The sequence below is a fragment of the Mus musculus genome, chromosome 6, assembly GCF_000001635.26.
Source record: "Mus musculus strain C57BL/6J chromosome 6, GRCm38.p6 C57BL/6J".
Taxonomy (NCBI): domain Eukaryota; kingdom Metazoa; phylum Chordata; class Mammalia; order Rodentia; family Muridae; genus Mus; species Mus musculus.
This window is the reverse complement of record NC_000072.6, coordinates 31,464,937-31,479,841: the sequence shown is the minus strand read 5'-3', so window position 1 is coordinate 31,479,841 and position 14,905 is coordinate 31,464,937. Positions and strand designations below refer to the sequence as shown.

At 37.5% G+C, this 14,905-nt stretch overlaps 1 protein-coding gene across 4 annotated transcripts in view; it reads right to left on the bottom strand.

Annotated features, from left to right (window-relative positions):
• The window catches only part of Mkln1 (muskelin 1, intracellular mediator containing kelch motifs), a 117,982-nt gene that overhangs the window by 36,968 nt on the left and 66,109 nt on the right, over positions 1 to 14,905 (bottom strand). For all 4 annotated transcript variants that reach the window (NM_013791.2, XM_017321605.2, XM_030255437.1 and 1 more), the window contains 3 exons: positions 11,499 to 11,711; positions 5,322 to 5,543; positions 1,786 to 1,915 (listed from right to left, as the gene is read on the bottom strand). In NM_013791.2, coding sequence (NP_038819.1) covers positions 1,786 to 1,915; positions 5,322 to 5,543; positions 11,499 to 11,711 — 565 coding nt within the window. The remainder of the gene's footprint in view (positions 1 to 1,785; positions 1,916 to 5,321; positions 5,544 to 11,498; positions 11,712 to 14,905) is intronic.

Below are 14,905 nucleotides of genomic sequence, written 5' to 3'. Positions count from 1 at the left end.
AGTTTAGGAGGTCCTCTTTCTAACAGAATACAAAAATGCACCTTAATACACAATGATCTGCCTTGATGATCTGGCAAGGAGACCTTTTGGTTTTCTGAAATTTAACTTCATTTTATTTTATTTTATTTGTAGAGGGCCATTTACAATCTGAAGATCAGTGTTTTGGGTCTGCAGAAATTTTCAAATATTTATTTCCACATCTTCCATTTACTTTGTTCTTTACGGTTGGGAAAACTCTAGGGTTGCAGGTCTGTAGCCCTGGCCAATGAATCAGAGACTAGGTTGTAAGACTGTCCATTTTACTGGTAGTCACAAAGAACAGAACACAGCAAACAAACCTCTAGCCTGAACTCCAGTAAGGAGGGTATGAGTACAGATCCTGAGAGCCAAATGACTCTACATTTTCTCCTTTAGTGTTACGTTTTAAAGAAAATAACTTTTCTTCTTTGAGATTTTTATTTCAATTGTGTGTGAGTAGATAGGCTACTTGTCATACATTATGTCTGCAAGAAGTCAGAGGGTAACTTCTAGGACACAGTTCTCCTTCCATCATAAGATCCCAGGATAGAACTCAGACCACCTGGTGTGCATCACAAGGACTTTATCCACCGAGCCATCTCACCAGACCAGTCTTTTTCCTCTTCTATGTAAACAACTTTAATTAAAAGAGGGTTACTCTAACATAGTGCCCATAAATGACAACAACAACATATGTATTTGTGTGTGTGGATATAGATGTGTGTGTGTTGGGGGGGGTGTTAAGGTGTGGGGTGGTAAGTGTTTGTGGGGGTTAAGGTGGGGTGGTAAGGTGTGTGTGTGTGTGTGTGTGTGTGTGCGCGCGTGCAAATACATGTGCTTGTTGGTGCCTGTGGAGGCTAGAGGTCAACACAGGGATGTTTTCTTCTATTGTTCTCTCCCTTACGATTATCTGAGACAGGATCCCACTGAGGCAGCTAGACTGCTGAGCAAGCTCCGATGATCTGGCTGCTTCACTCCCCCAGCACAGGTGTTCCAGACACCCATCACCATGCCTAGCTTTTCAATGGGTGCTGGTGGTCTCAACTTGGGTTCTCAGCGTGTGTAGCAGCATTTTACTGACAGAGCTACCTTCCCAGTTCCAACTTAGGTACTTTAAATTCATTTTGTAAAAGGACCATCGATAAGAGAGTCCCTTTTCTATATGGCAGTTAAAATGAAAAACAAGCTGATCTAAATTCTAACTCCAGTGCCAAACTGGGCCTTAATCAAATCTACTCTTCTGGATATAGTAATCACAGGTAAAGCAATTACTGTATGGGTTAACTGTTAATTATCAAAATGTGACTTTTAAAAATAGTGTGTGCAGTGTATTACTAATCATGCCAGGACAATGGACATGAACCTGGTTGGTAGAGCGCCACCTTCTGACTAGGAGAGCCTATTTAGATAAGCTTGCACATTTGCCAGGCAGAGCAGTCATACTCCACTGTGCTCCTGTCTCACCTACAGGTCACTACAGTGACCACAGGCATCTGCAAGTGCGGATGCTTCTTCAGACGCTGCTTCTTCACAAAGCCTGCCCCAGGAAGCCCAGACACACACGCTTACTTCAGAAATTAACACAGTCTACTTTCCTAAAATAAGGAAGAATAAATCACGTGTTTTTAAACAGTGGAATTAGACAGTTTTATACCTTTAATTTAGAATTATTTCAATTAAAGTAGAGAAAGTATGAAGGTTATAAAGAGAAGAAAATGGACATTAGTTTTCTATAATAAGCAGTTACAGCATAAGAAATATTCTTACCCATTCCAGAGTCTTTCTTGGTGCCATCTGAAATTATGTCTACATGATCTGAGTCCACATCATAACTAAAGAAATCATTCAAATAGGTCTTGGATCTCTGGCCACCAAACACATATAAGCAACGGTTTTTCTAGAATAAAAAGGAGAAAAGGGAGCTGTCATTTCTAGTGAAGTACTGAGACTGAGCCTTCACACTTTACATCCCCACAAGAGTCGTCTCCCAAGTGATACCACACATCACTGCTTTGTTCAGATGAAGAGGAAAGAGGCAGCTCTCTCCACACTACCACTGCTAAGGTATCCCACTAAAGCTGAATAGCAAGGCTGCTGCCTTTTGTAGAACTATGAGAGCACAAGTAAGAGTGAACAAGCAAGAAAGAAATGTGTTTGGATAAATCAAAACAGAAGAAAGGATAGCTACCCATACGGAAGAAATCTAACTTCTTACCTCTGAAATAAAAACCAGAGTTCTCAAAAAGTACCCTGACTTGTAGTTTTATTTTATAACCATATACATGTTTTATTAGAATATTAAACTTAGAAACAAACAAAAATGAAAAATCTATCTGTATAAAAGCTATGGCTTTATACATAGAATTCTAGCCAAACTCAGAAATATTGTACTTATTTTTAATTTAGTTTTCCATAATATACTCTTATAGTCGAAGTCCTAAATTAAAAATTCACCAGAAAGCAATTACTTTGGAAGCATAGTGAATTTGTTGTCAGCTTTGATAGGTGGAAAATTTCACAGATGAAACATACTGTAACACACATGAAATAAGATTTTTAACCATAAAAGATATACAAGTACAAAAATCAAAATCATTAAGCAAAAGAAAAAAAATTAACTTGTATTAGATTTATTAGCAAGAACTCATGATTTGGCCTTTTGCCAAAAAAATAAAATATGTATATAAGGGTAAAGAAGAAGCTCCTAATAGCTAAAGACAGATTTAAAAAACAAACAAAAAAATTGATTAAAAAAGACAGCATTTAATCTAAAATATGTATATAAAAATTCATGAGCTCATAATTATGATACTTCTTATGACTTCACTGGTTAACTTTGGAACCTGAATCCATTAACATGCAAATCTACAAAACAATCAGACATCCATCCATTCGCTTAGATTTACTTGTTTTGAGACAGAGTCTTCCTACATATCTCTGGCTGACCTAGAACTCACTGTGTAGGCCAGAGTGGCCTGAAACTGACAGAGATTCCTACTGTCTCTGTTCATAATAAAGGCAAGCACTACCACACCCAACATTCACTAAGATTTTTTTATGATAGGGTTTTTCTATGTGTTCCAGACTAGCCTTGAACTTGTTGTGTGTAGCTCAGGTGCATGGTCTACATGTCTTAAGTCTCCAACGTGCTACGATCACAGGTGTGCATCATCAGGCCTGGCCCAAATATTATATGGTTTCATTTTAGAGTAACCAAACAATTCGAGACATAAGGATGATATTTTGTTATTCTTTAATGCTAAAGAAGAATTATAGTTAATAAATTCAGAAGAAACAAGAACATCAGAAAACCCACCACTTTGTGATATCTAATGAACTCTAGACGATGACTATCAATGGCTGCTGAAAGCAATAGGTAAAATATTATAGGAAATATAATTTCATAAGTGATCAATCAAACTAAAAATTCCTAAACTTCTTGGTACACATAAAAAACATTACAACTAGACATTAAGTGCCTGTTGATATTCTAAGATCAGAGTATTGGTAACGTGCTGATGTGTTTCTTCTTGGTTTCCCCCTGAAAGGGTAGCGAATACAGATCAAGCCTCCAGGGAGAAATAGCTAGCTTATAGAAAATATGATAGAGAAACATATTAAAAGACGTAATAACAGTATAATGAGTCAAATGAGGATGAGAAACATCATAGATTATCAATGATTTGTTTTTAAAGCAGGAGTAAGTAGTGTGTATATGGAGAAAATAAAGGTGTAGGTACTGATAGGGATGGAGAGGAATGCAGCGCACAGATGTAATGGGATCCTGACCTCAACAAACCAATTCTGAAAAAACATCACTCAGTATCAGAACAACACAAATGCAGACTAGCACTATCAATACACTGCTTTTGTTGTGGGTGATATGACAATGGTAAACACCATTTTTAAGTTTGTGTCAGTCTGTCATACAGAATAGTATCATTTGTAGGTGCAGTTGTCACAAAGTGTCAGCACAGGTCCTCATCCTGATGGCCCCAATGTCCTTTAGGATTTGCAAATAAATAAATAAATAAATAAATAAATAAATAAATAAATAAATAAATCCTCTTAGGTACTTTAAATCATCTCTACATTACTATTTTTTTAAAAAAGATTTACTTATTTATTTTATGTATGTGAGTACACTGTTGCCATCCTCAGACACACCAGAAGAAGGCATCGGATCCCATTACAGATGGTTGTGAGCCACCATGTGGTTGCTGGGAATTGAACTCAGGATCTCTGGAAGAACAGTCAGTGCTCTTAACCCCTGAGCATTCTCTCTAGCCCTCTACATTACTCTTAATATTAATATAAACTATAAACTATAGGACACAAGAGCAGTTTTTAAATAAAGTTTTTTTTTTAAGTCTGTACATGTTCAGTGGAGACAAACTTTTTTTAAATAATTTTCAACCAATAGTTGTTTGAGCCTGTGGATGCACAGCCCCCAGATACGAAGTGCCTGCTAAATAAGGACATACTAGCTGAAGTCCTCCTGAGAATACTCCCCACACAACAAAATGCGATAAGCCCTAAAAATGACAAGGAATGGTGGCGCACGCCTTTAATCCCAGCACTTGGGAGGCAGAGGTAGGTGGATTTCTGAGTTCGAGGCCAGCCTGATCTACAGAGTGAGTTCCAGGACAGCCAAGGCTACACAGAGAAACCCTGTCTCGAAAAAACCAACCAACCAACCAACCAACCAACCAACGTCGCGCCCCCCCCCCCACAAAAAAAGAGACAAGGAATGAAGATAAGGTGGAAGAACTATATTACAAACATACAGATTGTTTACTGATCAAATGGACAAACCTGTACATGGAAATTCACTATTATATCCTTTGTTGTAATTCATATAATGAATATTTTTAAAACATGCCTGCTAAATACCACATTTGTTCATAAAAATAAGGATTTCATTATATGCTTCAAAAGTTAGTCTTTTTGTTGATTTTACCAATAAGCTGGTTAAATTCTACAAAATCAATCCAAAATTAAAAAAAAAAAAGCCAAAATTATCTTTCTAGTTGCTAAGAAAAAGTTTGCAAATGATTAAGTCCTAAAACAGAGCTAACTATCCATTAGCTCGCCAAGCAGTAAGATCAGTTATAAAAGCATCCAGCGGTATCTTCAGGAGTTTGTAAGCTGATGGAAATGACTAAGGGACAACTCACTCCTGATGTTCTATTCTCTCTGTCACTGCTGTATTAATCATTTATTTCTAGAAAAAGCTTTGCTTTCTTACTGACTCTTTCCTATAAAGACACACACGACAAAATAGATGCACAGCATAGTCTTACTGAGTGGAACAGCATGCAGTGTCCAATCCGAGACTGGATGTCCTCAGGGCCAGCATTACAGGAATCCTCTCGAAGAAGTTTCCAAGTTTGACACTGGCAGTTGAACGCAAACAACCCACTGAATTGTGGCTCACTGGCTCTGCTGTCATCTACACTGCCATTACACGTCAAAATCCTGCCACCAAACGTGTAGATCATATGTTTTTCTGAGTCCATACACATCTGTAAGAACAAAGCAACAGATACAACAGTTTTAGTTTGTTCCTTTCATATGTGCCAAAATGACATTAGTATATATGCTTTCACATTCTCAAAGAAACCTTGAATTTTGCTCTTAATGATGCTAAATACATGCCTTAATTATTATACACACATACTGTCCAGAAATTCAGGATAGTTTTCTAAACACCTTTTGAATTTTCATTCATCACAAAATTGAAATGAATATATCAAGTTAAGGAACTCTGTTTCTTGATGCTATGATATAAACATTTTTACCAAAGTCACAATGATCCATGGTTTTCACTAGGAGTGCATAATGATCACACCTCTATGGATAGTTCATGACCATAAGTTCTTCTTAATCCTTAGAAGAACCCTGGCCTTTCAGTCCTAGGAAAGCTTCCTATTTGAGATGCTGTCACTTGTTTAATAAGAGCAGATACCCAGCATGCACATTAGCGATATCGCTAAATTAACTTCTACATGCATTTTACAAAACTCTTCACACTATGTTGTAAAATAATACAGCAAGCGGGTGGTGGAGGCGCACCCCTTTAGTCCTAGGATAATAATACAGCAAGCGGGTAGTGGAGGCGCACCCCTTTAATCCTAGGATTCTTAGGAGGCAGAGGCAGTCATATCTCTGAGTTTGAGGCCAGCACAGTCGACAGAGCAAGTTCCTGGACAGCCAAGACAGAGAAACCTTGTCTGAAACAAAACAAAACAAAACAAAACCAAAAAACAAAAGACATCTGCAAACATATCTCCAGACTGATTTCCATAGTGTGAAGAACTCTGCCTCTTTTTACATTATAAATTTAATTTTTATTGACTTAAGCTATGTGATTCAAAACAACCTTGATTTTTTTTACATTCCTTCAAACAAAAATTAGAACCTTTTATAAAATAACATGAGGAAAGAGATGTTTGTTACAAGATATTAACAATCAAATCCCATCTCAAAGTCAAGCTCAAGTTCAGCTATCAAAGCTAAGTGGCATCCGAGCTTTCACTGAAGCACAGCACTGGCAGCTACGAGTTTGATGCTTTTCTCCCATTGAAAACTGCTTTTGTCATATAATTACTTTTTAATTTTTATACAAAGCTATCTTAATAGTTGTAAAGGCCAATTAAAAAAAAACTACTGCAAAAAGAAAAGATTCTAGCATGCTCTCTGCGTGTGTCTTTCTCTGTCTTCCCCACATTTCCAGCACACAGGACATGAAACAGAAATAACTTTTATTTATACATTATGTATTCCTAAACTGATACATATTTTTTAAAATGAGAATCAATTATCAACAAATTTTCATCACTCCAGGCATCTTGATGCTGTTTACCTAGTTAATAATTAATTAGTTCTTCATTTTATATTTTTATTTAGTTTTTAATCTATGTTTTTAGCATTTATTTTATTTTGAACATGTGTGCCTGTGTCTCTGCATGGGCATATACACATGTGTGAAAAGTGCCCTTGGAACTCAAAAGCAGGTCTGGCTCCCTGGAGCTGACACTACAGGTGTTGTGGGACACGGCCATGGGGGCTCGGGGCTAAACATGGGTCTTCTGCAAGAGTGCATGCTTTTACCTGCCCAGCCATCTTCTGGTCCTATTTTGTACTTTTTAATCTCTGAAAAATAGTTATAAAAACAATGATAAATTGTGGTGCTTTTATAAAAATTTGTAAATCAAATTTGAACAACTAGTGGGTGTAGTGACACGCGCTTTTGATCTCAGCACTCAGGAGGCCAAGGCAAATCTCTTTTGAGTTTGAGGCTAGTCTCATCTACATAGTAATTTTCTGACCAGCTAGGGCTACAAAATGAAACTGCCACCACCTCCTGTCTCCTCCCGCCCCCGTCCCCCCATACACGATAAACAAAACCCTAACTGTTTAAAAGTTGGAAAACTACTTGTCTACTCTGTCAGGTTGATATTTTCTAAAGCCCAATAAGCAGTGGACAGTCCCAATTTTCTTCTTCTATATTTTACCCATTTTCTAATTTTTTTTATGAATTATCACAGCTAAGTGCTACTTCATCAGACCAGAGGATACCCTGCTATTTAGCCCTAACCCATAACTCACTTTTGGCTGGGGGTATATATGCCTCTGGTTCCTGATTTTACTGGCTGGTCATGATCTGGCTGCCGTCTACCTTCAGGAAAGCTTGCACAAACTGGTGACGTGCTGAAGGAAGAACACTGTTGTTCACAGAATCATTGCTAATGTGTCCCCTGTAACAGCACCTTTATCTGTCTGCTCTGTCAATTACCCACTTTGGTACAGAAAGAAGGCCAAGACAGAGATCTTCACAGGACTCTTTCCTGCTACTTCCTGGCTAGCTCACATTCCATTTACTAATGTCTTAAAGTTCTTGGTTCACTCTATTTTTTTCTTGAACACCTTTTTAGAAGTTGCTCTTCTGTCTCTTGACATTTGCTACAGTCTAAATATGGGCAGTGTCTCCCAAATGTCTACATGTTAATAATTTGGCTTTACTGACAGATGCTGTGGCCTTTGGCAGGTCATTAGACCATTAGGATTGTGAGCACAAAGAAGACTGGGAGACTCTGATCTGCCCTTTCTCTTCTGCACATCAGTTCATGTAAATAGTGTGGCTCTGCCACATGGCTCTGTCCTAATGTGCTGCCCTTACCAGAATCCCAGAGCAATGATGCCACCTAGACTACAACATCCACCACCAGGAGACAAAATGAGTCTTTTTCTCTAAGTGAAATGCTTCAGCTATTTCATCATAGTTATAGAAAGCCAAAACAGAACAGGAAGTAGATGTACACCCAGTCTCATTTTAATTCTAAGTGGCTTCATAATTTTGTCTACTAACTAAAAATGGTGGTTTTAAATTTAGTGTTATTAATGTCTTAAGAGGTAGCTGGCTGGCTTTCATTTGACAGTCTTCTCTGTAATCCTCTCACAAATATATTTTATGTCTGTTTTATACCACTATGATCCCTATTCTTATTTACACATATAAAAAAGTCTCCATTTCTAAAAATAATGTATTCTTTGATTTTTATTGTTATTTTTACACTGTGAGGTGAAGTGTGTGTGCACAGTGGTCTGGCAAGAACACTACAGAGTAAGTTCTCTCCTTCACCTTTCCCAGGGGCCCAGGGATTGAACTCAGGTCACCAAGCTTGAGTCACAAGTGCTTTTAACCCTGAGCCACCTTGTCGGCCCTCATTTCTGATTTCTATGTGGTTTCTTCCATCTGCCCTTACCATTTGGTTATCACATGTGCATTTTTCAATGTATACTTTGTGTGTAGTTATCTTCAGTTTCAGGCTTCATTATGTTGTTAAACTGCTAGAATGCTGAAATAAAACTCATACTTTTGTTCCAAAGGAAGTATTTTTCTCCATTCTTTTCTTTTTTTTTTTTTTTTTTGAGATTTATTTTATGTATGTGAGTACACTGTTACTGTCTTCAGACATACCAGAAAAGGTCAAAGGATCCCATTATAATTGATTGTAAGCCATGGGTGCTGGGAATTGAATTCAGGGCCTCTGGAAGAGCAATCAGTATATTTAACTTCTAAGCCATCTCTCCAGCCCCTCCATTATTTTCTTTAACGTGTTCTCTAAAGATCTGGTCTCGTAACTGCTTATAATTTTTTACGTTTAAGTAAGCTGGTTTTCCTTGGACCCAACAGCTTTCACAGAGCTCCTATAGAAGAGGGACAATAGGGCTTAAGGACCCTGGTGTCATTGAACAGATGTGTGCTTCTGGGAAGCCATGTCTTGTCTAACTCTGGTTTAGAGGTGGTCTATCTCGAGGTGTCTATATGAGTGTGATTATATACCTGTGAGTGCATGCATGTGCCAGTATCCATAAGGATGTCAGATAATAACTTGCAGGAGTCAGTTTTTTCCTGCCATCCTGTGCATGCTGGAGACTAACTTGGCAACAAGCTTCTTTACCCACTAAGCCATCTCACTGACTGGCTCTCATGATTTGAGTCCTCCTAGCTCATTAGCTACTGCAAAGGAACAGTGTTGCCCCTGTCAAAGTGTTTCCCTTTTAGAAAACACTGCTTCTTCAGCATCATGTGCTTTCTGATACTGCTACAGGCTAATGCTCTGTCTCTCTCCCTGTGGCTGCTCGTTCTTGCCACTGAGGAGTCTGCTACTACAGGGTCCCCTGCATCTCAACCTCTCTTCATTGCAATTGCAATGTGTGGGCTTTAGAACAAGAACCAAAGTTTTCTGTTGTTTTGGATTAAACTTACAAGGAATTGTGAACTTTCTCTGGCTCCCCATTTTTCTGGATACGTGACTTACATATGGTTTAAAAAACCCGTTCTGTTGGAATTCTCCTAGGCAAAGCAACAACATGAAATGTCTGCGAGCTAAGCTGCCATATGCTCTCCAGAAATAAAAAGTATTTGAATTTCAGTTTTTAATGTTAAAAGTCAAAATGAGAAAATAATTTTAAACATGTTTTTATCTTTCCCACTTTCTTCTAAATTTTGAATGTGAAGTATTGAGCCCTAAAGCATCATGATACCACAAATGATTTTTGGAGTGTCAAAGACACAAGTTAGTAAGTTCTAACTCACTAAATAAAGCGTAAACTGGAGGCCGAGACAGAAGCCGCTAGCTCAGCAGCAGCACAGGCCATCACTGATTAGCTGAATTAGGACCAAAGTCCGGTTTCTTCCCCTCTCTGTTCTTTCACACCATGTAATCAGTTAAAAGCCTAGTATTATTTATGTAATACTAGCCAATTTCCAAGGAACATCCAATTTTACCAGTCAGACAAACAAATGTCATATACAACTTTGCGCCTCAGCCAGACTATCGCTAAGCTATTCTATTTTCAACCTATACAAGTAATTTTTGAAAACTTCAGTACTTTTTTGGTAAAGTATTAACAAATTTTTATCAAACAGATAAACTGTTCCCTGATAATATCACCTGCTGATGTTCTGTTCTTAACCAACCAGAATCAGCCTAACATCTTTTAGTCTTTTGTCCCAGAAGAACCCCAAGGATGCCGTCAAGGATGAGCTTGGCTCTGAGAAACTCAATGAGAAAGGCCCTGCACAGTTCCAAACTGAATGAGAGCACTGCCATTTAGTTGCTTTTCTCCATTCTGTACCAGCCACACATTAACAAAACTATAAAAAGAATTTCAAAGCAAAGCAAAATGGTCTACAAAGAAACAATAAAGGCTTGGAATTAGCTGCTATGTTAGACTGTAGGCTGAAGGTGGAAACCAGCACAATTCTATAGTTACTTCCTATTTCCCAAGTAATACACAACACTAGCTGACACAGTGGAGCAGACCATAAGTCTCTTCCACAGTCTGAAAGCTTGTAAACAGGTTAACTAAGTAAAACTGCCCATAAAGTTCAAAGCAGTTCCTGTTCCCTTTGCCTATGATAAGGATGATGAAGAGCGGTACATCCATAGTAACCAAAGTGGTTTCCACATCACTAGTCACGATTGCCTTGTCCATACACCATTACATGCTGAGTTTAAACTTAATCTAGAACATGCCAAATTCCTACATAGCTCTGTGACAAGTTTCTGATTACAAACAAAACTAAGTATATTTTAGCTTAACTGGAAGGAAGGTTCTAGATTGCAAACTCATTAACTAATGATTTTAAATTTCTTCCAGAAAAACAGAACAAAAAATATTAATAGGGTAAGTTGTAATTCTTATACTATATATATAAAGCTCTAGATTTGTTTTTTCTAGTACTGCTCCATCTACTCTCTAAAGTTTTAAATACATTAACAATTACATAAATATTAAGATTAATAGCTTAATATTTTATCTTATACCAAATTAAAAAATATAAAAATAACCTTGCCCTTCCTGAAATCATCTTATTACCTGCCAATGACATCAATGAGACAGCACTGCAGACATGTCTAGAGCAGCCCTGAAGAGCAAAGGTCACTCAGCACTATTAACTCTACTACCTGATGATCAAACACCAACTTTGGTCCACCGTCGGCAGCAGTATCTTCACTTAGTAACATCCAGGTATTAGTGTCAATGTCGTAACGGTAGAAATCACTTTTCAGAGATTTGCTGTTCCTCACAGAGGAATCCAAGTAACGGCCCAATGTGTAGATTTGTCTCCGCTGAATGTCAATGCACATCTTATGACACGATCTGGCACTCGGACCATTCTGGAGAAAGGGGAGGAAAGAAAAGGAGATATCAAAAAGCAAAGCGTAGAAATGCCCTCCTCTGCAGTGTACTTCATTAAAACTCCTAACAAGTCAACTGATGTGGATCTGACACTAGACTAGATAATACTCTAAAAGAAAGCAGAAGTATCAGTGGGAGACACAAACTTTACCCTACAAGTGTTTTAAATCTGCCAGGAAACAGGCATAAACTACTCTATCCACTCTGGTACTTGTTTTAATATCCATCATATCATATTCAACATTGTGTTTTACTTTCCTTGAACACACAACTCAAGTCCCTATTACACATTAATCTAGTTTAAGGCATATGGGATCTTTAAAAGTATTGTGAACAAAAATAAAAAGATGTACATGTATTATCTTATATATGTATAAGGAAGGGTGTGCGTGGGGGTGGGGGTGGGGGGCGCACATGCCTAAGATCAACATCAGTCACCTTAGTTTGACTGTTTTTCTCTGAATGACTCTACCTTGTTTCAACTTTGACAAAAAACTAGCCAGTACATTTTCTCAATTAAGATTCCAGCACCCCAGGGTTGGGGATTTAGCTCAGTGGTAGAGCGCTTGCCCAACAAGCACAAGGTCCTGGGTTCGGTCCTCAGCTCCGGAAAAAGAAAAGAAAAAAATCCAACTTCAAAAAAAAAAAAAAGATTCCAGCACCCCAGATATGTCTAGGTTTGTGTCAGGCTAACTAAAACCAACCTGCATACTTGCTAAATTCTGTTTCCATTATTACTGTGGATAGATAGATGTGTTTCACTGAATCCTTACAAAACCCAATAAGGAAGCCATTATCACTACTTCACAGAGTCTAAATTACTAATCACAAAACTAGAAAGAGATGATGATATCCGAGTCCCACTGTAACCAGACTGAAAACATTAGAAAGCCCTTTCTTTTTCACTTTTATAAACAGTTGTTTTTCCTCAGAAGAGAGAAATAAGCAAAAATCGAACTGCTAGTACAATGTATATGCTCAAGACTGAGATGGTGAGACAGGAAAGCTGCTGACTGAGTAACAAGAGCCTGGCTGTAATCTGCAGGAAATAAAAAGGTCCTAGAATAAGACAGAACACAAAATAGCAAAATTTTAAGAGAAGTAACATAATGTAATTAACTTGATTAAACGAGGGAATATTACACAAGAAAAAGGCTTGACAATAGTAACAGTAATTGAGAAAGTAAGCTGATTGGACTCTGTGCTTTTGTACTCATAGGAATTATTCTAATACACATGTTTTGGAAATTTATTTGCTAAGATTTCATACATAAGGTAGAAATTTTATTTAAGGGAAAGTTTCTTCCAGGATCTCAGAAACAAAGATGACATTATATGCCGGAAGCCCATGCGGTATTTTCCTTAATGTTAAATTTTAATTCTCAAAAGATAGAAACTCTTGCTTCTGTCCAAGTATCACTAATACCATTAAAATGACAAACTGTACCCCAGAGAAAGGAAAATTAGAAATGAAGGTGATAGAAATGAAAATAGAAAACAACCAGAGAATGCTAACTAATATTTAGGTCCTTGGAAAGAGTGGCAGTATTTTAAACACCAACAAAGCTAGGCTTTTAGGGAGAGAAAATTCTACCAATACTAGAAATGAACTCAGGAATATTACTAAAGAATAACAGGAATTACAAGGGAAATAATGTTTATTAAGAAAGCAAGTACAGACCCAGACATGGTGGCACATGCCTTTAATCTCAGCACTTGGGAGGCAGAGGCAGGCGGATTTCTGAGTTCGAGGCCAGCCTGGTCTACAGAGTGAGTTCCAGGACAGCCAGGGCTACACAGAGAAACCCTGTCTCGGGGAAAAAAAAAAGAAAGCAAGTACAATTTGACAATAGTTAACAGTGTAGGTAAAAACTTGACAAATAAAATATGTAGATAAAATAGACACAATCCTTGAAAAATATATAACCTACCAAATGTTATGAGACATGGAATAAAAATGGAGAGTCCTTTCACATAAAAAGTGAATTTATCATTCTAAAGTCTTCCTAGATTCTAAAGTCTTCCTAGAACAATGGACTCAGATATCTGCCCTGGTAAATTTTATCAAGTATTCATACAAGAAATTGTCAATTTTAGACAAATTCCACTTTAAAGTCTGTTCTATTTCACCTCTAAGTTAGTTTTCTGCAGATAACAGCACACAAACTAAATTACCAATATCATAGCTCGCAGAGTTAAAAGCAGAAAGGAAAAGGAAGGGAAAGCTAATTGATACATAGTGAGAAAATCTTAAGGACATATACATAAAAGTAACTGTGAACATGATGCTATCTATCAATAGGATCAGCACCTTCAAAAGTCAATTTTATTTTGTGTTTCATGCATGCATGCATTTACACATGTATACCATTTGCATGTCTGGTGCCACAAAGACCAGGAAGGAACTGGATCTTGAGAAAATAGACAGTTATGAGCTGCCAGGTGGGTGCTGGACATGAACTCATGTCCTCTGAAAGAGTGGCACATGCTCTTAACTGCTGAGCCATCTCTTATTACCAGATCCAGCAATTTTGAATAGAATAGTTCATTAAAACGTTTCTTGTAGGAATGCAAAACCAATTTTATGGCTGAAATAATCAAGGCAATTTGTTACATTAACAGAACAAAAAATATTAATACCAATACAAAAGGAATTTTTGACACAATTCAATACATGTTCATAATAAAACAAAAAACAAAACAAAACAAAACCACAGCAAAAGAGGACTAGAAAGTGCTTCAATCTGATAAAGGAAACCTGAAACCTAGCTGGCACTAAGCAGCAACACATAAATATTCTACAACTAAGATCTGAGGACAGCGATGCTCACTCTCACCACTCTACTTCACAAGTCAAGGTCTATGGTGAAATGGGAAAGACATTAGAAAGCAATGAAGTTATGAGGTAAAGAAGAGGAAGAGCATGTGACACTGTCTCTAGTCATACATAACAAAATTATACTATAATTTGGTAAAATCATAATCCAAACAAATGCCTCTCTCTGGGGTACTTCAGGCAGTCTATAATGCCAAGTTCTTCCCATGATAACAGTTAACCATTTGCCTCTTCATACTCATTTATGGACTACATACTTTTCTGATACCCCAAAGTCTGAATGCAGCAGCAGACGTGGCTCAACCACTTCAACTTCCTTCTATTGCATCAAACATT